Source organism: Hyla sarda, chromosome 4, assembly GCF_029499605.1.
Source record: "Hyla sarda isolate aHylSar1 chromosome 4, aHylSar1.hap1, whole genome shotgun sequence".
In the NCBI taxonomy this organism is placed as follows: Eukaryota; Metazoa; Chordata; class Amphibia; order Anura; family Hylidae; genus Hyla; species Hyla sarda.
The window spans coordinates 14,539,935-14,566,709 of NC_079192.1; the positions used below are offsets into that span (position 1 = coordinate 14,539,935).

The window sequence follows — 26,775 nt, forward strand, 5'->3', positions numbered from 1 at the left end:
TAAGACCAGGTTAGGGTTAACGGTAGCTTTACTGATGTAGACAGATGGTAATAGTCTTTACAGCTAGGCCAGGATCCCAGAGAGGTGACAAGTAACACAGAAGGACCTCGCAGCTTGCTGGGACTTGCAGTGTTTGGACAGACTTCAACTTAGCCACGCTGACTATAATAGACTTGACTATAGACTTGACTGTAGGTAGTGACAGCAGACATAGATGACGACTTACTGACTTGTGGCTGTAATTTAGGCTTGAGGCCTCCAGATGTGCTGGACACTGGCTCTGAGATGTCTGGTCTTTACTGTATCTCAGCAGGAGTGATAAGAGAGAGATTGTAATGCCTACCCCTCTTATAAAGGGCGGCTGAGCCAGAAGCCCATAGGTCAAGCTGCAGGTCACCTGGTTAGCTGGTGCTCTCTGGGTAACAAACACATCAGGTGAACATATTATCAAAGGTCCTTAAAGATCCTTTATACATAACACACATAACACTATACATCATATATATTATTATGGGGGAGACACTGCAGGAGGGCCCCTAGGACAAAGAGGGACTCAACCTGACAGGGCCTAAGTACTGTACGGGACTATATCCCGTACTGGGACATCACATATTCACTTACTACTGAGAATGTGAGGATGTCCCCGGCCAGGGAGAACCTTACATTTTGGACCTCACAGTGAAAAGTCGCAATAGTGGCCGGCTGTGCCACTACTGTTACCAGCCATCTCCCATCAGTAAGATCTGTAAATCCTCTGGACCTGCTGAATGTGCAAGCTCCAGCTACTCCATAGGGGGAAAGGCTTTCGTTCTTTAATGGCCTGTAGTATAATGGGTATGCTACTGTTTTTAATTCCATATATATCTTTTTATTTTTCATTAGAGGATACCAGCCATTATGAACTGCAATGTGACGTCAGCCGTTCAAGTAAGTACCATCAATATTGGTATATATATCAAGGGGGTGACCCAGTATAATACCTTTATTTTTACATTCCAGATGACCAAGATTGTGCTTTCAAAAATGATACAGAGGTATGTGAGTGTGTATAACTTTATCTCCTACATAGAGGTGAGTTCTTTGGATGACTGGACTGTCCAGGTAGAAATATGGGTTGGTTGATGGACTGTGGAGACAGCAGTGTGGGTTGGTTGATGGACTGTGGAGACAGCAGTGTGGGTTGGTTGATGGGCTGTGGAGACAGCAGTGTGGGTTGGTTGATGGACTGTGGAGACAGCAGTGTGGGTTGGTTGATGGGCTGTGGAGACAACGCTGTGTGTTGGTTGATGGACTGTGGAGACAGCAGTGTGGGTTGGTTGATGGACTGTGGAGACAGCAGTGTGGGTTGGTTGATGGACTGTGGAGACAGCGCTGTGTGTTGGTTGATGGACTGTGGAGACAGCAGTGTGGGTTGGTTGATGGACTGTGGAGACAGCGCTGTGTGTTGGTTGATGGACTGTGGAGACAGCAGTGTGAGTTGGTTGATGGACTGTGGAGACAGCAGTGTGGGTTGGTTGATGGACTGTGGAGACAGCAGTGTGGGTTGGTTGATGGGCTGTGGAGACAGCAGTGTGGGTTGGTTGATGGACTGTGGAGACAGCAGTGTGGGTTGGTTGATGGGCTGTGGAGACAACGCTGTGTGTTGGTTGATGGACTGTGGAGACAGCAGTGTGGGTTGGTTGATGGACTGTGGAGACAGCAGTGTGGGTTGGTTGATGGACTGTGGAGACAGCGCTGTGTGTTGGTTGATGGACTGTGGAGACAGCAGTGTGGGTTGGTTGATGGACTGTGGAGACAGCGCTGTGTGTTGGTTGATGGACTGTGGAGACAGCAGTGTGAGTTGGTTGATGGACTGTGGAGACAGCAGTGTGAGTTGGTTGATGGGCTGTGGAGACAGCAGTGTGGGTTGGTTGATGGACTGTGGAGTCAGCAGTGTGGGTTGGTTGATGGACTGTGGAGACAGCAGTGTGGGTTGGTTGATGGGCTGTGGAGACAGCACTGTGTGTTGGTTGATGGGCTGTGGAGACAGCAGTGTGAATTGGTTGATGGGCTGTGGAGACAGCAGTGTGAATTGGTTGATGGACTGTGGAGACAGCAGTGTGAGTTGGTTGATGGGCTGTGGAGACAGCAGTGTGGGTTGGTTGATGGGCTGTGGAGACAGCAGTGTGTGTTGGTTGATGGGCTGTGGAGACAGCAGTGTGTGTTGGTTGATGGGCTGTGGAGACAGCAGTGTGAATTGGTTGATGGGCTGTGGAGACAGCAGTGTGAATTGGTTGATGGACTGTGGAGACAGCAGTGTGAGTTGGTTGATGGGCTGTGGAGACAGCAGTGTGGGTTGGTTGATGGGCTGTGGAGACAGCAGTGTGTGTTGGTTGATGGACTGTGGAGACAGCAGTGTGGGTTGGTTGATGGGCTGTGGAGACAGCAGTGTGAATTGGTTGATGGGCTGTGGAGACAGCAGTGTGGGTTGGTTGATGGGCTGTGGAGACAGCAGTGTGGGTTGGTTGATGGACTGTGGAGACAGCAGTGTGGGTTGGTTGATGGGCTGTGGAGACAGCAGTGTGGGTTGGTTGTGGGTTGGTTGATGGGCTGTGGAGACAACGCTGTGTGTTGGTTGATGGACTGTGGAGACAGCAGTGTGGGTTGGTTGATGGACTGTGGAGACAGCAGTGTGGGTTGGTTGATGGGCTGTGGAGACAGCAGTGTGAATTGGTTGATGGACTGTGGAGACAGCAGTGTGAGTTGGTTGATGGGCTGTGGAGACAGCAGTGTGGGTTGGTTGATGGGCTGTGGAGACAGCAGTGTGTGTTGGTTGATGGGCTGTGGAGACAGCAGTGTGGGCTGGTTGATGGGCTGTGGAGACAGCAGTGTGGGTTGGTTGATGGACTGTGGAGACAGCGCTGTGTGTGGGTTGGTTGATGGGCTGTGGAGACAGCACTGTGTGTTGGTTGATGGGCTGTGGAGACAGCAGTGTGAATTGGTTGATGGGCTGTGGAGACAGCTGGTTGATGGGCTGTGGAGACAGCAGTGTGGGTTGGTTGATGGACTGTGGAGACAGCAGTGTGGGTTGGTTGATGGGCTGTGGAGACAGCAGTGTGGGTTGGTTGTGGGTTGGTTGATGGGCTGTGGAGACAACGCTGTGTGTTGGTTGATGGACTGTGGAGACAGCAGTGTGGGTTGGTTGATGGACTGTGGAGACAGCAGTGTGGGTTGGTTGATGGACTGTGGAGACAGCGCTGTGTGTTGGTTGATGGACTGTGGAGACAGCAGTGTGGGTTGGTTGATGGACTGTGGAGACAGCGCTGTGTGTTGGTTGATGGACTGTGGAGACAGCAGTGTGAGTTGGTTGATGGACTGTGGAGACAGCAGTGTGGGTTGGTTGATGGACTGTGGAGACAGCAGTGTGGGTTGGTTGATGGGCTGTGGAGACAGCAGTGTGGGTTGGTTGATGGACTGTGGAGACAGCAGTGTGGGTTGGTTGATGGGCTGTGGAGACAACGCTGTGTGTTGGTTGATGGACTGTGGAGACAGCAGTGTGGGTTGGTTGATGGACTGTGGAGACAGCAGTGTGGGTTGGTTGATGGACTGTGGAGACAGCGCTGTGTGTTGGTTGATGGACTGTGGAGACAGCAGTGTGGGTTGGTTGATGGACTGTGGAGACAGCGCTGTGTGTTGGTTGATGGACTGTGGAGACAGCAGTGTGAGTTGGTTGATGGACTGTGGAGACAGCAGTGTGAGTTGGTTGATGGGCTGTGGAGACAGCAGTGTGGGTTGGTTGATGGACTGTGGAGTCAGCAGTGTGGGTTGGTTGATGGACTGTGGAGACAGCAGTGTGGGTTGGTTGATGGGCTGTGGAGACAGCACTGTGTGTTGGTTGATGGGCTGTGGAGACAGCAGTGTGAATTGGTTGATGGGCTGTGGAGACAGCAGTGTGAATTGGTTGATGGACTGTGGAGACAGCAGTGTGAGTTGGTTGATGGGCTGTGGAGACAGCAGTGTGGGTTGGTTGATGGGCTGTGGAGACAGCAGTGTGTGTTGGTTGATGGGCTGTGGAGACAGCAGTGTGTGTTGGTTGATGGGCTGTGGAGACAGCAGTGTGAATTGGTTGATGGGCTGTGGAGACAGCAGTGTGAATTGGTTGATGGACTGTGGAGACAGCAGTGTGAGTTGGTTGATGGGCTGTGGAGACAGCAGTGTGGGTTGGTTGATGGGCTGTGGAGACAGCAGTGTGTGTTGGTTGATGGGCTGTGGAGACAGCAGTGTGGGCTGGTTGATGGGCTGTGGAGACAGCAGTGTGAATTGGTTGATGGGCTGTGGAGACAGCAGTGTGGGTTGGTTGATGGGCTGTGGAGACAGCAGTGTGGGTTGGTTGATGGGCTGTGGAGACAGCAGTGTGTGTTGGTTGATGGGCTGTGGAGACAGCAGTGTGTGTTGGTTGATGGGCTGTGGAGACAGCAGTGTGGGTTGGTTGATGGACTGTGGAGACAGCAGTGTGGGTTGATTGATGGACTGTGGAGACAGCAGTGTGGGTTGATTGATGGACTGTGGAGACAGCAGTGTGGGTTGGTTGATGGACTGTGGAGACAGCAGTGTGGGTTGGTTGATGGGCTGTGGAGACAGCAGTGTGTGTTGGTTGATGGACTGTGGAGACAGCACTGTGTGTTGGTTGATGGGCTGTGGAGACAGCAGTGTGTGTTGGTTGATGGACTGTGGAGACAGCAGTGTGGGTTGGTTGATGGGCTGTGGAGACAGCAGTGTGGGTTGGTTGATGGACTGTGGAGACAGCAGTGTGGGTTGATTGATGGACTGTGGAGACAGCAGTGTGGGTTGGTTGATGGACTGTGGAGACAGCAGTGTGGGTTGGTTGATGGGCTGTGGAGACAGCAGTGTGGGTTGGTTGATGGGCTGTGGAGACAGCAGTGTGGGTTGGTTGATGGGCTGTGGAGACAGCAGTGTGTGTTGGTTGATGGACTGTGGAGACAGCACTGTGTGTTGGTTGATGGGCTGTGGAGACAGCAGTGTGTGTTGGTTGATGGACTGTGGAGACAGCAGTGTGTGTTGGTTGATGGACTGTGGAGACAGCAGTGTGGGTTGGTTGATGGACTGTGGAGACAGCAGTGTGGGTTGGTTGATGGGCTGTGGAGACAGCAGTGTGGGTTGGTTGATGGACTGTGGAGACAGCAGTGTGGGTTGGTTGATGGACTGTGGAGACAGCAGTGTGGGTTGGTTGATGGGCTGTGGAGACAGCAGTGTGGGTTGGTTGATGGACTGTGGAGACAGCAGTGTGGGTTGGTTGATGGACTGTGGAGACAGCAGTGTGTGTTGGTTGATGGACTGTGGAGACAGCAGTGTGGGTTGGTTGATGGACTGTGGAGACAGCAGTGTGTGTTGGTTGATGGACTGTGGAGACAGCAGTGTGGGTTGGTTGACGGGCTGTGGAGACAGCAGTGTGGGTTACATAGTTACATAGCTACATAGTTAGTATGGTTGAAAAAAGACATACGTCCATCAAGTCCAACCAGGGAATTGAAGTGCAGGGTGTAAGGGGATAAGGGAAAGGGATGTAGTTTTATATTTCTTCATAAGCATTAATGTTATTTTGTTCCAGGAATGTATCTAACCCTGTTTTAAAGCTAATTGTCCCTGCTGTGACCAGTTCCTGAGGTAGACCGTTCCATAAATTCACAGTCCTCACGGTAAAGAAGGCATGTCGCCCCTTTAGACTAAACCTTTTCTTCTCCAGACGGAGGGAGTGCCCCCTCGTCCTTTGGGGGGGTTTAACCTGGAACAGTTTTTCTCCATATTTTTTGTATGGGCCATTAATATACTTATATACGTTTATCATATCCCCCCTTAAACGTCTCTTCTCAAGACTAAACAATTGTAACTCCTTTAATCGCTCCTCATAGCTAAGATGTTCCATGCCCCATATTCGTTTAGTCGCGCGTCTCTGCACCCTTTCCACCTCCACAAGTGTCCCTTTTATGAACAGGCGACCAAAACTGAACAGCGTATTCAAGGTGAGGCCGTACCAATGCTTTATAAAGGGGGAGTATTATGTCCCTGTCCCTTGAGTCCATGCCTCTTTTGATACATGACAATATCCTGCCGGCTTTGGAAGCAGCAGCCTGACATTGTGCTATTCTGTAGTCTGTGATCTACAAGTACACCCAGATCCTTCTCTATCAGTGACTCTGCCAGTTTAATCCCCCCTAAGACATACGACGCATGCAGGTTATTAGTACCCAGATGCATAACTTTACATTTATCCACATTGAACCTCATTTGCCAAGTGGAGGCCCAGACACTTAGTCTATCCAAGTCATCTTGTAACCTATACACATCCTCTATAGACTGTACCGTGCTACAAAGCTTGGTGTCATCTGCAAAGATAGAAACAGAGCTGTTAATACCATCCTCTATATCATTGATAAATAAATTATACAACAGCGGGCCCAGTACTGAACCTTGGGGTACACCACTAATAACCGGGGACCAATCAGAGTACGAATCATTGACCACCACTCTCTGGGTACGATCCATGAGCCAGTGTTCAATCCAGTTACAAACTAAAGTTTCCAAGCCCAAGGTTGGTTGATGGACTGTGGAGACAGTGCTGTGTGTTGGTTGATGGACTGTGGAGACAGCGCTGTGTGTTGGTTGACGGGCTGTGGAGACAGCAGTGTGGGTTGGTTGATGGGCTGTGGAGACAGCAGTGTGGGTTGGTTGATGGGCTGTGGAGACAGCAGTGTGTGTTGGTTGACGGGCTGTGGAGACAGCAGTGTGGGTTGGTTGATGGGCTGTGGAGACAGCAGTGTGGGTTGATTGATGGACTGTGGAGACAGCGCTGTGTGTTGGTTGATGGACTGTGGAGACAGCAGTGTCGGTTGGTTGATGGTTGGACTTTGGAGAAAAGGACTCCATACACTTAAAGGTATACTACGGCCCTAGATATCTTATCGTCCCTATCCAAAGCATAGGGGATAAGATGTCTGATCGCGGGGGTCCTGCCGCTAGGGACCCCCACAATCTCCCTACTGCACCCGGCGTGGAGACAGCGCTGTGTGTTGGTTGATGGGCTGTGGAGACAGCAGTGTGGGTTGGTTGATGGGCTGTGGAGACAGCAGTGTGGGTTGGTTGATGGGCTGTGGAGACAGCAGTGTGGGTTGGTTGATGGGCTGTGGAGACAGCAGTGTGGGTCGGTTGATGGGCTGTGGAGACAGCAGTGTGGGTTGGTTGATGGGCTGTGGAGACAATGCTGTGTGTTGGTTGATGGGCTGTGGAGACAGCAGTGTGGGTTGGTTGATGGACTGTGGAGACAGCAGTGTGGGTTGGTTGATGGACTGTGGAGACAGCAGTGTGGGTTGGTTGATGGGCTGTGGAGACAGCAGTGTGGGTTGGTTGATGGGCTGTGGAGACAGCAGTGTGGGTTGGTTGATGAGCTGTGGAGACAGCACTGTGTGTTGGTTGATGGGCTGTGGAGACAGCAGTGTGAATTGGTTGATGGGCTGTGGAGACAGCAGTGTGAATTGCTTGATGGACTGTGGAGACAGCAGTGTGGGTTGGTTGATGGGCTGTGGAGACAGCAGTGTGAGTTGGTTGATGGGCTGTGGAGACAGCAGTGTGGGTTGGTTGATGGGCTGTGGAGACAGCAGTGTGAGTTGGTTGATGGACTGTGGAGACAGCAGTGTGGGTTGGTTGATGGACTGTGGAGACAGCAGTGTGGGTTGGTTGATGGAATGTGGAGACAGCAGTGTGTGTTGGTTGATGGGCTGTGGAGACAGCAGTGTGGGTTGGTTGATGGGCTGTGGAGACAGCAGTGTGGGTTGGTTGATGGGCTGTGGAGACAGCAGTGTGGAATGGTTGATGGACTGTGGAGACAGCAGTGTGGGTTGGTTGATGGGCTGTGGAGACAGCAGTGTGGGTTGGTTGATGGACTGTGGAGACAGCAGTGTGGGTTGGTTGATGGACTGTGGAGACAGCAGTGTGTGTTGGTTGATGGACTGTGGAGACAGCAGTGTGGGTTGGTTGATGGACTGTGGAGACAGCAGTGTGGGTTGGTTGATGGACTGTGGAGACAGCAGTGTGTGTTGGTTGATGGACTGTGGAGACAGCAGTGTGGGTTGGTTGATGGGCTGTGGAGACAGCAGTGTGAGTTGGTTGATGGGCTGTGGAGACAGCAGTGTGGGTTGGTTGATGGGCTGTGGAGACAGCAGTGTGGGTTGGTTGATGGGCTGTGGAGACAGCAGTGTGGGTTGGTTGATGGGCTGTGGAGACAGCAGTGTGGGTTGGTTGATGGGCTGTGGAGACAGCAGTGTGGGTTGGTTGATGGGCTGTGGAGACAGCAGTGTGGATTGGTTGATGGACTGTGGAGACAGCAGTGTGGGTTGGTTGATGGGCTGTGGAGACAGCAGTGTGGATTGGTTGATGGGCTGTGGAGACAGCAGTGTGGATTGGTTGATGGACTGTGGAGACAGCAGTGTGGGTTGGTTGATGGGCTGTGGAGACAGCAGTGTGGGTTGGTTGATGGGCTGTGGAGACATCAGTGTGGATTGGTTGATGGACTGTGGAGACAGCAGTGTGGGTTGGTTGATGGTTGGGCTTTGGAAAAAAGGACTGCATACACTTAAAGGCATACTACGGCCCTAGATATCTTATCGTCCTTATCCAAAGCATAGGGGATAAGATGTCTGATCGCGCTCCCTACTGCACCCAGCGTTCATTTTAAGCGTCGGGTGCAGCGCCGGAGGCTCGTGATGTCACCGCCGTGCCCCGCTCATGACATAAAGGCCACACCCCTTAAGGCGTGAAGGCTGTTACACCCCCTCCCATAGGCTTGCATTGAGGAGGCAGTGTGTGTCGAGGGGGTGGAGCCGTAACATCATGATACTCCGGCCCCGTGATCGTGAGTCATCAGACACAGAGCTATCTTCGCTCTGTGAGCCTGATGATCAGGGGTGCTGCATGAGAGATTGCTGGGGTCCCCAAGGGCAGGACCCCCATGACCAGACATTTTATCCCCTATCCTTTGGATAGGGGATAAGATGTCTAGGGGGTGAATACCCCTTTAAATCTAAAGTCATCTGAACCTGCTTAGTTTAGCAAGACTAAATCTCTAAAGCAGACAGGTACAGGTTCCTATAACAGTCTAGGTGGACATGGTTCGATGGCTGGACAGTATAGACCAGAACTGTGGGTTGGTGGTTGGATTGTTTTGTTTGCAGTGTGGTTGGCTCATGGTTGGACTGTATAGATAGCTGTGTAGTTGGTTGATGGTTGGACTGTATAGATAGCTGTGTAGTTGGTTTATGGTTGGACTGTATAGATAGCTGTGTAGTTGGTTGATGGTTGGACTGTATAGATAGCTGTGTAGTTGGTTGGACTGTATAGATAGCTGTGTAGTTGGTTGATGGTTGGACTGTATAGATAGCTGTGTAGTTGGTTGATGGTTGGACTGTATAGATAGCTGTGTAGTTGGTTGGACTGTATAGATAGCTGTGTAGTTGGTTGATGGTTGGACTGTATAGATAGCTGTGTAGTTGGTTTATGGTTGGACTGTATAGATAGCTGTGTAGTTGGTTTATGGTTGGACTGTATAGATAGCTGTGTAGTTGGTTTATGGTTGGACTGTATAGATAGCTGTGTAGTTGGTTGATGGTTGGACTGTATAGATAGCTGTGTAGTTGGTTGATGGTTGGACTGTATAGATAGCTGTGTAGTTGGTTGATGGTTGGACTGTATAGATAGCTGTGTAGTTGGTTGATGGTTGGACTGTATAGATAGCTGTGTAGTTGGTTGGACTGTATAGATAGCTGTGTAGTTGGTTGATGGTTGGACTGTATAGATAGCTGTGTAGTTGGTTGGACTGTATAGATAGCTGTGTAGTTGGTTGATGGTTGGACTGTATAGATAGCTGTGTAGTTGGTTGATGGTTGGACTGTATAGATAGCTGTGTAGTTGGTTGATGGTTGGACTGTATAGATAGCTGTGTAGTTGGTTGATGGTTGGACTGTATAGATAGCTGTGTAGTTGGTTGATGGTTGGACTGTATAGATAGCTGTGTAGTTGGTTGATGGTTGGACTGTATAGATAGCTGTGTAGTTGGTTGATGGTTGGACTGTATAGATAGCTGTGTAGTTGGTTGGACTGTATAGATAGCTGTGTAGTTGGTTGATGGTTGGACTGTATAGATAGCTGTGTAGTTGGTTGGACTGTATAGATAGCTGTGTAGTTGGTTGATGGTTGGACTGTATAGATAGCTGTGTAGTTGGTTTATGGTTGGACTGTATAGATAGCTGTGTAGTTGGTTTATGGTTGGACTGTATAGATAGCTGTGTAGTTGGTTGGACTGTATAGATAGCTGTGTAGTTGGTTGATGGTTGGACTGTATAGATAGCTGTGTAGTTGGTTTATGGTTGGACTGTATAGATAGCTGTGTAGTTGGTTGATGGTTGGACTGTATAGATAGCTGTGTAGTTGGTTGGACTGTATAGATAGCTGTGTAGTTGGTTGATGGTTGGACTGTATAGATAGCTGTGTAGTTGGTTTATGGTTGGACTGTATAGATAGCTGTGTAGTTGGTTTATGGTTGGACTGTATAGATAGCTGTGTAGTTGGTTTATGGTTGGACTGTATAGATAGCTGTGTAGTTGGTTGATGGTTGGACTGTATAGATAGCTGTGTAGTTGGTTGATGGTTGGACTGTATAGATAGCTGTGTAGTTGGTTGATGGTTGGACTGTATAGATAGCTGTGTAGTTGGTTGGACTGTATAGATAGCTGTTTAGTTGGTTTATGGTTGGACTGTATAGATAGCTGTTTAGTTGGTTTATGGTTGGACTGTATAGATAGCTGTGTAGTTGGTTGATGGTTGGACTGTATATATAGCTGTGTAGTTGGTTGATGGTTGGACTGTATAGATAGCTGTGTAGTTGGTTGGACTGTATAGATAGCTGTTTAGTTGGTTTATGGTTGGACTGTATAGATAGCTGTGTAGTTGGTTTATGGTTGGACTGTATAGATAGCTGTGTAGTTGGTTGATGGTTGGACTATAAAAATAATAGGGTGGTTGAATGATGGTTGTGCTGTGTAGAAAGTAATATTTAACATTTGGCCTACATAACAAGCAGTGGGGTTGTATGATGGGGGGGGGGGGGGGCTGTGCAGATATGAGTGTGATGTTGTGACTGGAATTATTCCCATGTGGTTGGTTAAATGTTGGACTGTATGGTTAGCAGTGTTGTTGGATGATGGTTGGACTTTATGGATGATAGTGTTGTTGATTTATGGTTGGACTGTATGGATGATAGTGTTCTTAGATGATGGTTGGACTGTATGGATGATAGTGTTGTTGGATTATGGTTGGACTGTATGTATGATAGTTTTGTTGAATGATGGTTGGACTGTATGGATGGTAGTGTTGAATGATGGTTGGACTGTATGAATGATAGTGTTGTTGGATGTTGGTTGGACTGTATGGGTGATAATGTTGTTGAATGATTGGACTGTATGGGTGATATTGTTGTTGGATGATGGTTGGACTGTATGGATGATAGATTTGTTGGATGATGATTGGACTGTATGGATGATAATGTGGTTGGATGATGGTTGGACTGTATGGATGATAATGATGTTGATTTTTGGTTGGACTGTATGGATGATAGTGTTGTTGGATGATGGTTGGACTGTATGGATGATAGTGTTGTTGGATTATGGTTGGACTGTATGGATGATAATGTTGTTGGATGATGGTTGGACTGTATGGATGATAGTGTTGTTGGATTATGGTTGGGCTGTATGTATGATAGTTTTGTTGAATGATGGTTGGACTGTATGGATGATAGTGTTGAATGATGGTTGGACCGTATGGATGATAGTGTTGTTGGATGATGGTTGGACTGTATGGGTGATAATGTTGTTGAATGATTGGACTGTATGGGTGATATTGTTGTTGGATGATAGTTTTGTTGGATGATTGGACTGTATGGATGATAATGTTGTTGGATGATTGTTGGACTGTATGGGTGATAATGTTGCTGAATGATTAGACTGTATGGGTGATATTGTTGTTCGATGATGGTTGGACTGTATGGATGATAATGTTGTTGGATGATGGTTTGACTGTATGTTTGATAATGTTGTTGAATAATGGTTGGACTGTATGGGTGATAGTGTTGTTGGATGATGGTTGGACTGTATGCATAGCAGTGTTGTTGGATGATGGTTGGACTATATGGATGATAATGTTGTTGGATGATGGTTGGACTGTATGGATGAAAGTGTTGTTGAATGTAGTAGGTTTGGTTGATGGTTGGACTTTGTAGTTGGGACTGTACATGTAGCAATGTGGTTGAGCTCAGAAGATGACGGCTATTTTCTGCTTCTCTATTTCCCAGGAAGAAAGGTCTGATAATCAATATCTCCTCTGAGATCGGTAGCCACCCTTTCCCGATGATGACTATGTACAGTTCCACCAAGGTATCGTGTCCTCTATAGGATGAATGTCCAGATACAATCTTCTTTCCTTCCTCTGCAAGTCAAGGTACTAAATAAATATTTCCAATAAATTTTAAGCACAGTTCTGCTATCTGTGCCGTGCGAATGGTCCTTTCGACGTGCACCAACCTACCTATTTATAGTAAATCGGTACTAAAATAGGGTAGTTATGAGGACCCACAGATAATACTCTTTAGGGGATATAAGGGGTTTTCGATCCATAATGCTATAACAACATGTACAGTTGCCGCATCTTTGATAACTTTCTATTTTCTTTCAGGTTTTCCTGGATTATTTTTCCCGAGCTCTGAATACAGAATATAAATCAAAAGGGATTACAGTGCAGGTAAGGCCTCGTTCACATTGCCATCGGACTATTACCAGCTATTCAGAGTTCCGTTGGCAATCTGGCCAGAGGGACGGGAGTTTAGCGGAGAGAAAGAAATATTGCAAGCACAATTTTTTTTTCTCCATTAAAATTGTGTAAAATTACCGTGTCACCGACAGACCTCATGTAAGTGAATGGGGTCCGTCATGATCCGGTAGTAACCGTTTGCATCCGGCCCGTTTCAGGGTCCGATCAGCTAAAAAAAAAAGAAGAAAAAAAAAAAAAAGAGCCAATCGGACCCTTAAGGGTACGTTGAGATGAGCAGATCCACAGCGTATTTTAGGCTGCAGATCTGCCGCTGAAGGACCCCTACAGGGTGCCTTTAGATGTGCCTTCTCGGAGCGGCAATACGCTGCTACGAGCAGACACACTGCTGCCATGTGCGAGTTGCCGCTCATGCGCGGTGTACTCATACACATCGCGCCTACTCCCCCTGTTCTCTGAGCTAGGCCGAGAGCAGACACACTGCTGCGATGTGCGAGTTGCCGCGCATGCACGGTGTACTCATACACATCGCGCCCGATCCCTGAGCTAGGCCGAGAGCAGCCGCTATGTGCGAGTATACTGCGCATGCGCGTGGCGACGCGCACATCGCAGTGTGTCTGCTCGTAGCAGCGTATTGCCGGTCCAAGCAGGCACATCTAAAGGCACCCTGTAGTGGTCCTCTGGCAGCAGATCCGCAGCGTAAAATACGCTGTGAATCCGCTCGTCTGAACGTATCCTAAAGGGGTATTCCAGAAAAAAACGTATGCAAATATATATATATATATATATATATATATATATATATATAGCACAACAGGAGAATACAGCAGCACACTGCTAGCACAAAGATATAGATAAAACATGAGTATATAGATACAACATGAGAAGCTATTCAGCTATGGTGCAGTAATGAAATAGTGAGATACTTAGCTTGCAATTTGGCAGCCAAATAGCTTGAACCGTCCCACCACGGTAAGGTGATCTCTTTGGGACGGACCCTGCACTATGAATATGTCTCTGTGTGAATAGATCAGCATGCATTGCAAGATCTGGAACATCCAAATCACTTTATATACACCTGATAGAGGTGGGTGGGGAGCAAGAACCAACATGGAGGTAGCCACTCCCCCATATGTGTAATACAAACAAAGAATAAGTTGGCCAGCACTTTTGATTCCAAACTATTATACGGACCTGGCTTACAGGTGCAGTATTTTGCCCAGCAGCCTGCACCTGTAAGCCAGGTCCGTACAATATTTTGGAATCAATAGTGCTGGCCAACTTATTCTTTGTTTGTTTTACACATATGGGGGAGTGGCTACCTCCATGTTGGTTCTTGCACCCCACTCACCTCTATCAGGTGTATATAAGGTGTCTTGGATGTTTCAGATCCTGCAATGCCTGCTGATCTATTCACACAGAGGCATATTCATAGTGCAGGGTCTGTCCCAATGAGATCACCTTACCGTGGTGGGACGGTTCAAGCTATTTGGCCGCCAAATTGCAAGCTAAGTATCTCACTATTTCATTACTGCACCATAGCTGAATAGCTTCTCATGTTGTATCTATATACTCATGTTTTATCTATATCTTTGTGCTAGCAGTGTGCTGCTGTATTCTCCTGTTGCTGTATATTTTGCCCAGCAGCCTGCACCTGTAAGCCAGGTCCGTATAATAGTTTGGAATCAACAGTGCTGGCCAACTTATTCTTTGTTCATATATGTATGTATATATATATATATATATACATATATATATATATATAAAAAATCCAAGAAGCAGCAGCACACAAAAAGTATTCGTGTCAAAAGGTGGAAGTTTTTTCCATTAATCCAGTGAACAAAGTGCGAGCAACGTTTCTGTGACCTCACGTCACCGTTATCAAGCTCCTTATCTCTACTTGTCTTGCTTTTTGGTTGTGCTGCTCTCCTGGAATAATCTATTTATATATATATGCAAATAAGCTCATCACACCACCTTCACAGGTAGTGTGTCCTTCAAACAGCTCAGGCTCCAGTTAAGAAGTCTCAGAACTGACCTCTTAACTGACTTCTTAGGCTGGGTTCCCACTACGTTTTCTCCCATACGGGAGCGCATACGGCAGGGGAGAGCTAAAACCTCGCGCTCCCGTATACCTTTCTATGCGCTCCCGTATGTAATTCATTTCAATGAGCCGACCGCTTTTACAACCGGTCCTAAAACCGTGGTCGACCACAGTTTTAGGTCCGGGGAAAAAAGCGCATACAGCTCAAAAATGAGCCGACCGAACGTTTCACTCCGGACGGCTCATTGAAATGAATGACATACGGGAGCGCATACGAAGGCATACGGGAGCGCGAGGTTTTAGCTCTCCCCTGCCGTATGCGCTCCTGTATGGGAGAAAACGTAGTGGGAACCCAGCCTTAACTGGAGCCTGAGCTGTTTGCAGGATACACTACCTGTGAAGGTGGTGTGATGAGCTGATTTGCATATTTTTGTACCCAGGAGTCCGCGGAGTGCTATATGGCCTACTTGAATCTCTGTTTTACACCAGAAGTGGTGTCCTCTCCCTGAGGAAAGTACTGACCCCTATATATATATATATATATATATATATATCTCAACTGGCTCCAGAAAGTTAAACAGATTTGTAAATTACTTCTATGAAAAAATCTTAATCCTTCCAATAATTATCAGCTGCTGAAACTGAGTTGTTCTCTTCTGTCTGACAACAGTGCTCTCTGCTGACATCTCTGCTTGTCTCGGGAACTGCACAGAGTAGAAGAGGTTTGCTACGGGGATTTGCTTCTACTCTGGACAGTTCCCGAGGCAGGTGTCATGCAGACAGAAAAGAACAACTCAACTTCAGCAGCTTATAAGTACTGAAAGGATTAAGATTTTTTTAATAGAAGTACTTTACAAATCTGTTTAACTATCTGGAGCCAGTGGACCTCTAGAAGTTGCAAAATTACAACTCCCATCATGCCCGGACAGCCGTTGGCTGTCCGGGCATGATGGGAGTTGTAACTTTGCTACATCAGGAGGTCCACAGTTTGGAGACCATTGGTTTATATTGTACCAGTCGGCACCATACGGTACCAAACAAGGGTTACCTAGAAGTATTCAAAGAGGACGGGTGAACACTCGACCCATGAAAATTTTAGCCACAAAGCCAGGGACCCTACACTAGACCAAACTCAAGCAAAGCCCAAGTTGCTCCATTTGGAAGGTCCTATTAATAAAGTCCACTAAGGTCGAATCTAGAACTGGCAAAAAAGTTTTCTTGCCAAATAAAGGACCCAATGAACCCCCCCAATTCCATCCCAGTCAGTTCATCAGTACAATCTATGAACCCCAGTAAAAATCCTTTTGGACCCAAAGTCAAGGAAAGGTTAAGCACAAGGACACCCTACCAAAATGGAGTAAGGGTGCGTTCACACGACCGTCTGTCCCCGATTTTTTTTATCCCCGTTTCGGTTCCGTTCTTGCAGGCTCTAAACAGATTAAAAACAGTTTTAAAACAGTCCCATTCATGTCAATGAGATTTTTTTTTTACAATCCGTTTCCATCCGTTTGAACCCGTCTGCGCTCATTTCCGTTCTTTTGACGGCAGTAAAAAATGGCACATGTAGTATTTTTTCTCCAGTCAAAAAAAAAAAATAACGGAATAAAAAACGGATGCAGTAAATTTTACATTGAAGTCTATGGAAAACGGATGAGCCTTTAATGTCATCCGTTTGCATCCGTTTTTTCAAACTGTTTTTTTTTTTTATCCGTTTTTACTTCTGAGCATGCTCAGAGCACGAAAAAAAAATTTTTTTTTTGGTTTATTAACTGAACAAAAACGGATACAAACGGATAACATCCGTTTCCATCCGTTATTGTCCGTTTTTTTAAATCTTTGACGGGAGAAGGACGGGTCTAGACGGCCGTGTGAACGCGTTCACACGGCCGTCTAGACCCGTTCCTTTCTTCTCGTGTCAAAATTAAGGGCTCGTTCACACGGTCGTCTGTCCCCGTTGTTTTATCCCCGTTTTGTTTCATCCCCGTTTTGTTTCCTTTAAACGGATTGAAAACGGTTAAAAAAAATACCATTTATGTGAATGGGATTTTTTATACAATCCTTTTGCACCCGTTTGCGCTCATTTCCGTTTTTATTAACGGCAGAAAAAACGGCACATGCAGTATTTTTTCTTCCGTCCAAAAAACTAAACAAAAACGGATACAAACGGATAACATCCGTTTCCATCCGTTATTGTCCGTTTTTTTTTAAGTCCGTTTTTTTTTATCTTTGACGGGAGAAGAACAGGACGGGTCTAGACGGCCGTGTGAACGCAGCCTAAAAGGGGACTTAAAAAAAAACGGACCATAACGGTCAGTTTGTTCAGTTAATAAACCAAAAAAATATATATATATGTTTTTGTTCTGAGCATGCTCAGAAGTGAAAACGGATCAAAAAGCGGATTGAAAAAACGGATGCAAACAGATGACATTAAAGGCTCATCTGTTTTTGAGAGACTTCAATGTTAAATTTACTGTATCCGTTTTTTGGATGGAAAAAAAAATTCAGCATGTGCCGTTTTTTCTGCCGTAAAAAAAAAAAACGGAAATGAGCGCAGACGGGTGCAAACGGATTGTAAAAAAAATCCCATTGACATGAATGGGATTTTTTTTTTTTTACCGTTTTGAATTCGTTTGCAGCCTGCAAGAAAGGAAACAAAACGGGGATACAAAAAAACGGGGACAGACGGCCGTGTGAACGCACCCTAAGACGAAGACCGCGCCGTATTATTTTATTCTCTACAAAGACATGAAAACTATGTAGAAACATGTGGTGGAATTAAAGGGGTATTCCAGTGAAAAAAAAAAAATAAAATTCATATCAACTGGCTCCAGAAAGTTAAACAGATTTGGAAATTACTTCTATTAAAAAAAAAAAAAAATCTTAATCCTACCAGTACTTATCAGCTGCTGAAGTTGAGTTGTTCTATTTTGTCTGACCACAGTGCTCTCTGCTGACATCTCTATCTGTCTCAAGAACTGTCCAGAGCAGGAGCAAATCCCACGTAGCACAAACCTCTCCTGTTCTGGACAGTTCCTGAGACAGACAGAGGTGTCAGCAGAGAGCACTGTGGTCAGACTGGAATGAACAACTCAACTTCAGCAGCTGATAAGTACTGGTAGGATTAAGATTTTTCTTTTCAGAGAAGTCAATTAGAAATCTGTTTAACTTTTTGGAGCCAGCTGATATGAAAAATGTTTTTTTTTCACTGGAATACCCCTTTAAGTAAACAAACCAGAATATGTTTTATATTTTACATTCTCAATAATAGTCTTTCAATCAGCTTCATGAGGTAGTCACCAGGAATGGTTTTCAATAGGGATGCACCGATATATCGGCGGCCGATACATATCGGCCGAAAATAGCTATTTCGGCAAAATGCTGAAACAACAAAAAATCTGCCGATAATGACCACCTCCCCTGCCCGCCCACAGCACAAGTTACAAACACTGCCAGTGGCAGAGGCACTCGTGGGCGGTGCAGGGGGGGCCGGCCGCAACATCTGGGGGGGGGTGGGGTTGCGCTCTCCGTGATAGGATTAGGAATACTTCTTTTTATGTGCCCGGGCCGGCTCCCGTGTGTGGCTGCAGGCGGGGGCCGGCCAGCGCATATAAAACCTAATACTGTATACTAAAAACCAGGGGGCCCCCAGCTGTTGTGAAACTACAACTCCCAGCATGCCCGGACCGGCAAAGTCTGTCCGGGCATGCTGGGAGTTGTAGTTTCACAACAGCTGGAGGCCCCCTGGTTTTTAGTACACAGTATTAGTTTTTATATGCGCTGGCCGGCCCCCGCCTGCAGCCACACACGGGAGCCGGCCCGGGCACATAAAAAGAAGTATTCCTAATCCTATCCCGGACATCCCTGTGTCCCGAAAAATCTTTTCGGGACATAAGGATGTCCGGCAGTCACTCACCATTCCCCGGCGTCCTCCTGCGGTGACCGGAACACTGTGGGGGCAGCAGTACAGACATACAGCCTCCAGCCGTACACTGTATATGGCTGGAAGCTGTATGTCTGTCAGGTGGGGGAACTGCTGACCTAATGTGGGGGGGGGGGGGGGAGCTGCCTGCAAATGTGTGTGTGTGTGTGGGGGGGGGGGAGCTGCCTAATATTGTGGGGGGGGGGGGGAGGGAGCTGCCTAATATTGTGGGGGGGGGAGCTGCCTAATATTGTGGGGGGGGGGGGAGCTGCCTAATATTGTGGGGGGGGGGAGCTGCCTAATATTGTGGGGGGGGGGAGCTGTCTAATATTGTGGGGGGGGGGGGAGGGAGCTGCCTAATATTGTGGGGGGGGGGAGCTGCCTAATATTGTGGGGGGGGGGGAGCTGCCTAATATTGTGGGGGGGGGGGGGGAGCTGCCTAATATTGTGGGGGGGGGGGGAGCTGCCTAATATTGTGGGGGGGGGGAGCTGCCTAATATTGTGGGGGGGGGGGGGGAAGCTGCCTGATATTGTGGGGGGGGGGAAGCTGCCTGATATTGTGGGGGGGGGGGAAGCTGCCTGATATTGTGGGGGGGGGAAGCTGCCTGATATTATGGGGGGGGGAGGAGCTGCCTAATATTGTTGGGGGGAGCTGCCTGATATTGTGGGGGGGAGCTGCCTACAAATGTGGGGGGAGCTGCCTGATATTGTGGGGGGGAGCTGCCTGATATTGTGGGGGGGGGGGGGGGCGGAGCTGCCTACAAATGTGGGGGGAGCTGCCTAATATTGTTGGGGGGAGCTGCCTAATATTGTTGGGGGGAGCTGCCTAATGTTGTGTGGGAACTGCCTACTATTGTTGGGGCGAGCTGCCTACTATTGTGGGGGAAATGCTGACCTAATGTGAGGAACCTGCCTACTATTGTGGGGGAACTGCTGACCTAATGTGGGGGGAGCTGCCTAATATTGTTGGGGGGAGCTGTCTAATATTGTGTGGGAGCTGCCTACTATTGTTGGGGGGAGCTGCCTACTATTGTGGGGAACCTGCCTACTATTGTGGGGGAAATGCTGACCTAATTTGGGAACCTGCCTACTGTTGTGGGGGAGCTGCCTACTATTGTGGGGGAGCTGCCTACTATTGTGGGGGAGCTGCCTACTATTGTGGGGGAGCTGCCTACTATTGTGGGGGAACTCCCGACCGGATGTGGGGGAGCTTGCAATCTAATGTGGGGGAATCTAATCTAATCTAATGAGCGGAGCGCTGCATTTTACCAGAAGACGGGGAGAAGTCATTTTTGGTATCGGTTTCGGCCGGACATTTTTTTTTATTTCGGTTTCGTTTCGGTTCTGAAATTTCCATTTCGGTGCACCTCTAGTTTTCAATCAATAGCTATGGGGGTTAAAGGGGTTATCCAGGAAAAAACTTTTTATATATATATATATATATATATATATATATATATATATATCTCAACTGGCTCCAGAAAGTTAAACAGATTTGTAAATTACTTCTATTAAAAAGTCTTAATCCTTTCGGTACTTATGAGCTGCTGAAGTTGAGTTGTTCTTTTCTGTCTAAGTGCTCTCTGATGACACGTGTCTCGGGAACCGCCCAGTTTAGAAGCAAATCCCCATAGCAAACCTCTTCTACTCTGTGCAGTTCCCGAGACAAGCAGAGATGTCAGCAGAGAGCACTGTTGCCAGACAGAAAAAGAACAACTCAACTCCAGCAGCTCATAACTACTGAAAGGATTAAGATTTTTTAATAGAAGTAATTCACAAATCTGTTTAACTTTCTGGAGCCAGTTGATATATATATACAAAAAAAAAAAAGTTTTTTCCTGGAATACCCCTTTCATTTGTGGAATTTCTTGTGTTTGTGATGTACTTGAGATTAACTGTTGTGTTGTGTAGCGGTAGGATTGGCACCATTTCCATACAGTGTATTTAGTTCTATTTAACCCCTTTAAGGGGTACTCCACTGCTCAGTATTTGGAACAGACTGTTCCGAACGCTGGAGCCGGCAGCTGGTGATGTCATAGCCCTGCCCCCTCATGGTGTCACACCCCACCCCTTCAATGCAAGTCTATGGGAGGGGGCGTGACAGTCGTCACGCCCCCTCCCATAGACTTGCATTGAGGGGGTGGGTCGTGACACCATGAGGGGGCGGGGCTATGACATCACCAGCTGCCGGCTCCAGCGTTCGGAACAGTTTGTTCCAAATGCTGAGCAGTGGAGTACCCCTTAAAGGTCCACAGGTTTTTTCATTTTTCGCACTTTCATATTTTCCACCTACAGACCCATATGAGGACTTGTTTTTTGCGACACCAATTGTACTTTGTAATGACATCAATCATTTCACCACAAAATCTACGGTGAAACAAAAAAATATAAATCTTTGTGGGGGGAATAAAAAAAAAGGTCATTTTGTAACTTTTAGGGGTTTCCGATTCTACGCGGTGCACTTTTCGGTAAAAATAAACATCTTTATTCTGTAGGTCCATATGGTTACAAGGATACCCAACTAAGGGTATGTTCACACTACGGCTTTGTAGTCACCATTGACGGCTATGCAGGGCTCGTGGACTTCCGCGCAAAGAATGAACATGTTCTTTCTTTGTGGGGAACAATTTCAGCGGCGGAATTGTCTGCCTCTTAAATTCCGCATCGTGAACGGGTCTCGCGGAAGACCCATTCACACTAATGTTAAAGGGGTATTCCAGGAAAAAACTTTTCTATTTATAAATATATCAACTGGCTCCAGAAAGTTAAACAGATTTGTAAATTACTTCTATTAAAAAATCTTAATCCTTTCAGTACTTATGAGCTTCTGAAGTTAAGGTTGTGCTTTTCTGTCTAATTGCTCTCTGATGACACCTGTCTCTGGAAACGCCCAGTTTAGAAGAGGTTTGCTATGGGGATTTGCTTCTAAACTGGGCGGTTCCCGAGACAAGTGTCATCAGAGAGCACTAAGACAGAAAAGAACAACTCAACTTCAGCAGCTCATAAGTACTGAAAGGATTAAGATTTTTTAATAGAAGTATTTTACAAATCTGTTTAACTTTCTGGAGTCAGTTGATATATAAAAAAAAGTTTTTTCCTGGATAACCCCTTTAAGTTCACTGGCCCTGATTTACTAAGAGTGTCGTGTAGGTTTCTTTGTGGGTTTTAATTCCCTACAATTTATTTCCCACGTTATTTCCTAAGGTTTCCGACATTTTACACTTTCCCTACATTTTGCTTTATATTTTTTTACACCTGCTCTGATCTGTCGGGTTTTCCTCGGCTCAAATCCACCACATTTTATGTGGAAACCTTAGTAAATATGTTGGGTTTTTGTTAAAATGTCGGGAACACGCCCCTTTTCAGAGACCACGCCCCCCTTTTACAGCGGGCATGCTCCTTTTCCGGGTTTTCTTAGCGAAATGGAGAGTTAGTCGGGGTTTTTCAATTCTGGCACAACATCTGGCGCAGACAGAATTTCTGGCGCAATGCGACAAAACATGTCGGGTTTGCAATAGTAAATGAGGGCCACTGTGCGGAATTTCACTCACGGAATTCCGCAGTGTGAACATACCCTTATATAGGTTTAAAGGGGTACTCTGGTGAAAAACTTTTTATTTTTTTATTTTATTTTTTTTTTAAATCAACTGGTGCCAGAAAGTTAAACAGATTTGTAAATGACTTCTATTAAAAAATCTTAATCCTTCCAGTACTTATTAGCTGCTGAATACTACAGAGGAAATATTTTTTCTTTTTGGAACACAGAGCTCTCTGCTGACATCACGAGCACAGTGCTCTCTGCTGACATCTCTGTCCGTTTTAGGAACTGTCCAGAGCAGCATATGTTTGCTATGGGGATTTTCTCCTACTCTGGACAGTACCTAAAATGGACAGAGATGTCAGCAGAGAGCACTGTGGTCCTGATGTCAGCAGAGAGCTCTGTGTTTCAAATGGAAAATTATTTCCACTGTAGTATTCAGCAGCTAATAAGTACAGGAAGGATTATGATTTTTTAATAGAAGTAATTTACAAATCTGTTTAACTTTCTGGCACCAGTTGATTTAAAAAAAAAAAAGTTTTTCACAGGAGTTCCCCTTTAATTTTGTTTTGTATGGCTGAGCTATACCGATTGGACAGACAGTATCACGTGTCATCCATTTTGATACACACCTTTTCCAGACATGATAGACTTTAAAAAAAAGTGTTTGGGAAACACTGATCTAAGTCTATCATGTCTGGAAAAGGTGTGTATCAAAATGGATGACACGTGATACTGTCTGTCCAATCGGTATAGCTCAGCCATACAAAACAAAATTAAAGGGGAACTCCTGTGAAAAACTTTTTTTTTTTTAAATCAACTGGTGCCAGAAAGTTAAACAGATTTGTAAATTACGTCTATTAAAAAATCTTAATCCTTTCAGTACTTTTTAGGGGCTGTATACTAAAGAGAAATCCAAAAGAAATGCATTTCCTCTGATGTCATGACCACAGTGCTCTCTGCTGACCTCTGCTGTCCATTTTGGGAACTGTCCAGAGTAGTAGAAAATCCCCATAGCAAACATATGCTGCTCTGGGGGGGGGGGGGGGGGGGGGGAAGATTTATCAAAACCTGCGCAGAGGAAAACTTGACCAGTTGCCCGTAGCAACCAATCAGATTGCTTCTTTCATTTTTTAATGGGCCTCTGAAAAATGAAAGAAGCGATCTGATTGGTTGCTATGGGAAACTTTTCCTCTGCACAGGTTTTGATAAATCTTCCCCAATTTGTGTGTTTGTCCCCGCCTAGAGGTGACTATTTACACACCCAACCTGGGGACAGATGTAAAGCTGTTTTTGAAAGAAATTAGCTCTGTTTTTCTATTCCTTGATAACCCCTTTAAATACACAATTTAATAACCACACAAAATAGGCTGAGATACATCAGATATAATGGCTTCTTGTGTACCCACAGTCCGTGATGCCCCTGGCAGTTTCTACCAACATGACCAGACGATTAAAGAGCAATATTTTCGTGAAGACCGCCAATGACTTTGCGCGGGAGGCTCTGAACACTGTTGGATACACCCACCGGACCAATGGCTGCCTCTCCCACGCAATTCAGGTAATGAATTCTGAATGCAGCTCCGGAGGTGACTGGAGAATTATCCAAGTAAAACTTATATATATATATATATATATATATATACAGTGGGGATCAAAAGCTTGGGCACCCCAGGTAAAAATGTGTATTAATGTGCATAAAGAAGCCAAGGAAAGATGGAAAAATCTCCAAAAGGCATCAAATTACAGATTAGACAATCTTATAATATGTCAACAAAAGTTAGATTTTATTTCCATCATTTACACTTTCAAAATAACAAAAAACAACAAAATGGCATCTGCAAAAGTTTGTGCCCCCTGCAGAGTTAATATCTTGTACTGCCCCCTTTGGCAAGTATCACAGCTTGTAAACACTTTTTGTAGCCGGCCAAGAGTCTTTCAATTCTTGTTTGAGGTATCTTTGCCCATTCTTCCTTACAAAAGTCTTCCAGTTCTTTGGGATCTCTGGGCTGTCTGTCACGCACTGCTCTTTTAAGGTCTATCCATAGATTTTCAATTATGTTGAGGTCAGGAGATTGTGAAGGCCATGGCAAAACCTTCAATTTACGCCTCTTGATGTAATCCCCCGTGGATTTCGAGGTGTGTTTAGGATCATTATCCATTTGTAGAAGACATCCTCTCTTTAACTTCAGCTTCTTCACAGATGGCATCAAGTTACCATCCAAAATTTGCTTAAATTTTATTGAATCCATTTTTCCTTCTACTTGTGAGATGTTCCCTGTGCCACTGGCTGCAATACAACCCCAAAGCATGATTGATCCACCCCCATGCTTAACAGTTGGACAGAGGTTCTTTTCATTAAATTCTGCTCCCTTTCTACTCCAAACGTACCTTTGCTCATTCCGGCCAAAAAGTTTAATTTTAACCTCATCGGTCCACAGAACTTGTTTCCAAAATGCATCAGACTTGTCTATATGTTCATTTGCAAAGTTCAAACGCTGATTTTTGTGGTGAGGACCTAGCAGAGGTTTTCTTCTGATGACTCTTCCATGAAGACCATATTTGTGCAAGTATCTCTTTATAGTGGAATAGTGTACCACAACTCCAGTGTCTGCCAGATCTCTCTGGAGGGATTGTGCAGTCAAACGTGGGTTTTGAATAGTTTTTCTCACAATCCTGCGAGCTGTTCTGTCTGATATTTTTCTTGGTCTTCCAGATCTTGCTTTAACTTCCACTGTTCCTGATGACTGCCATTTCTTAATTACATTCTGATCAGAGGATATTGACATCTGAAAACATTTTGCTATCTTCTTATAGCCTTCTCCAGCTTAGAGAGCGTCAACTATTTTCAGTTTCAGATTTCTAGACAACTGCTTAGAAGAACCCATGGTGCTGATTGTTGGGGCAAGGTCAGATGAGTCTGGGCATTTAAAACCTTTGAGATTGACATCACCTGGTCTTCCCAGATGATGATTGAGAACAATCCATGACACTGGCAGGTCTCAGCTTTACAAAGGGGGCAGTGCATGCTATAAATTCTGCAGGGTGCCCAAACTTTTGCAGACGCCATTTTTTTTGTTTTCTGTTATTTTGAAAGTGTAAATGATGGAAATAAAATCTAACTTTTGTTGACATATTATAAGAATGTCTAATCTGTAATTTGATGCCTTTTGGAGATTTTTCCATCTTTCTTTGGCTTCTTTATGCACATTAATACAAATTTTTACCTGCCCAAACGTTTGATCCACACTGTGTGTGTATATATATAACATTACATATAGGTCTATACAGTATAGTGTAAGGTATAGAGCAGTGGTCTCCAACCTACGGACCTCCAGATGTTGCAAAACTATGGGTATGATGGGAGTTGTAGTTTTGCAACATCTAGAGGTCCACAGGTTGGAGACCACCGGTATAGAGAAACCTACATCAGCTAAGCTATCTACATCTTCAACCTACCAAGTCTGGATACTGCCTCCTAGTGGCCACTACTGTAAATGTAAGCCATGTATAGTACGGATCTGCTCCATTTAGCTAGGACTTCTATCTTGCAGAGTTACTTTCTTCAGCTCATCGTATCGGACTCCTTCCTGGGCTCCAGAATGATGGCAAGCGTCACTAGGAAAATCCGGAAGTCGGCCATGGAAAGAGCAAGACGAAAACAGCAATAGCCTGGAGAGGAAGGACGATCCGTATCCGACCTGTCTGCTGCTACTACTAATCCCCAAATAACTGGTGTTATAATAAAAGATTGTTTCCTTTTAATGTGTCCATAACTTCAAAAATACAGATCAACACAAAGGTCTGCACAATAGGAGGCAGTATTATATACTATAATACTGCCTCCTATGTACAAGAATGTAACTACTATAATACTGCTCCTATATACAAGAATATAACTACTATAATACTGCTCCTATATACAAGAATATAACTACTATAATACTGCTCCTGTATACAAGAATGTAACTACTATAATACTGCTCCTATATACAAGAATATAACTACTATAATACTGCCTCCTATGTACAAGAATGTAACTACTATAATACTGCCTCTATATATATACAAGAATATAACTACTATAATACTGCTCCTATATACAAGAATATAACTACTATAATACTGCTCCTATAAACAAAAATGTAACTACTATAATACTGCCTCCTATATACAAGAATATAACTACTATAATACTGCTCCTATATACAAGAATATAACTACTATAATACTGCTCCTATATACAAGAATATAACTACTATAATACTGCCCCTATATACAAGAATATAACTACTATAATACTGCTCCTATATACAAGAATATAACTACTATAATACTGCTCCTATATACAAGAATATAACTACTATAATACTGCTCCTATATACAAGAATATAACTACTATAATAC

General features: G+C 45.5%; 1 protein-coding gene across 1 annotated transcript in view; it reads left to right on the forward strand.

Moving 5' to 3' along the window:
- LOC130367271 (very-long-chain 3-oxoacyl-CoA reductase-B-like) overlaps positions 1-26,063 on the forward strand; it is a 73,404-nt gene extending 47,341 nt beyond the window's left edge. The window contains exons 11-16 of the mRNA XM_056569676.1: positions 883-927; positions 1,000-1,034; positions 12,395-12,476; positions 12,775-12,840; positions 23,780-23,929; positions 25,923-26,063. Of these exons, the coding sequence (XP_056425651.1) occupies positions 883-927; positions 1,000-1,034; positions 12,395-12,476; positions 12,775-12,840; positions 23,780-23,929; positions 25,923-26,039 (495 nt within the window). The 3' untranslated portion in view covers positions 26,040-26,063. The remainder of the gene's footprint in view (positions 1-882; positions 928-999; positions 1,035-12,394; positions 12,477-12,774; positions 12,841-23,779; positions 23,930-25,922) is intronic.
- Positions 26,064-26,775: the final 712 nt, after the last annotated feature.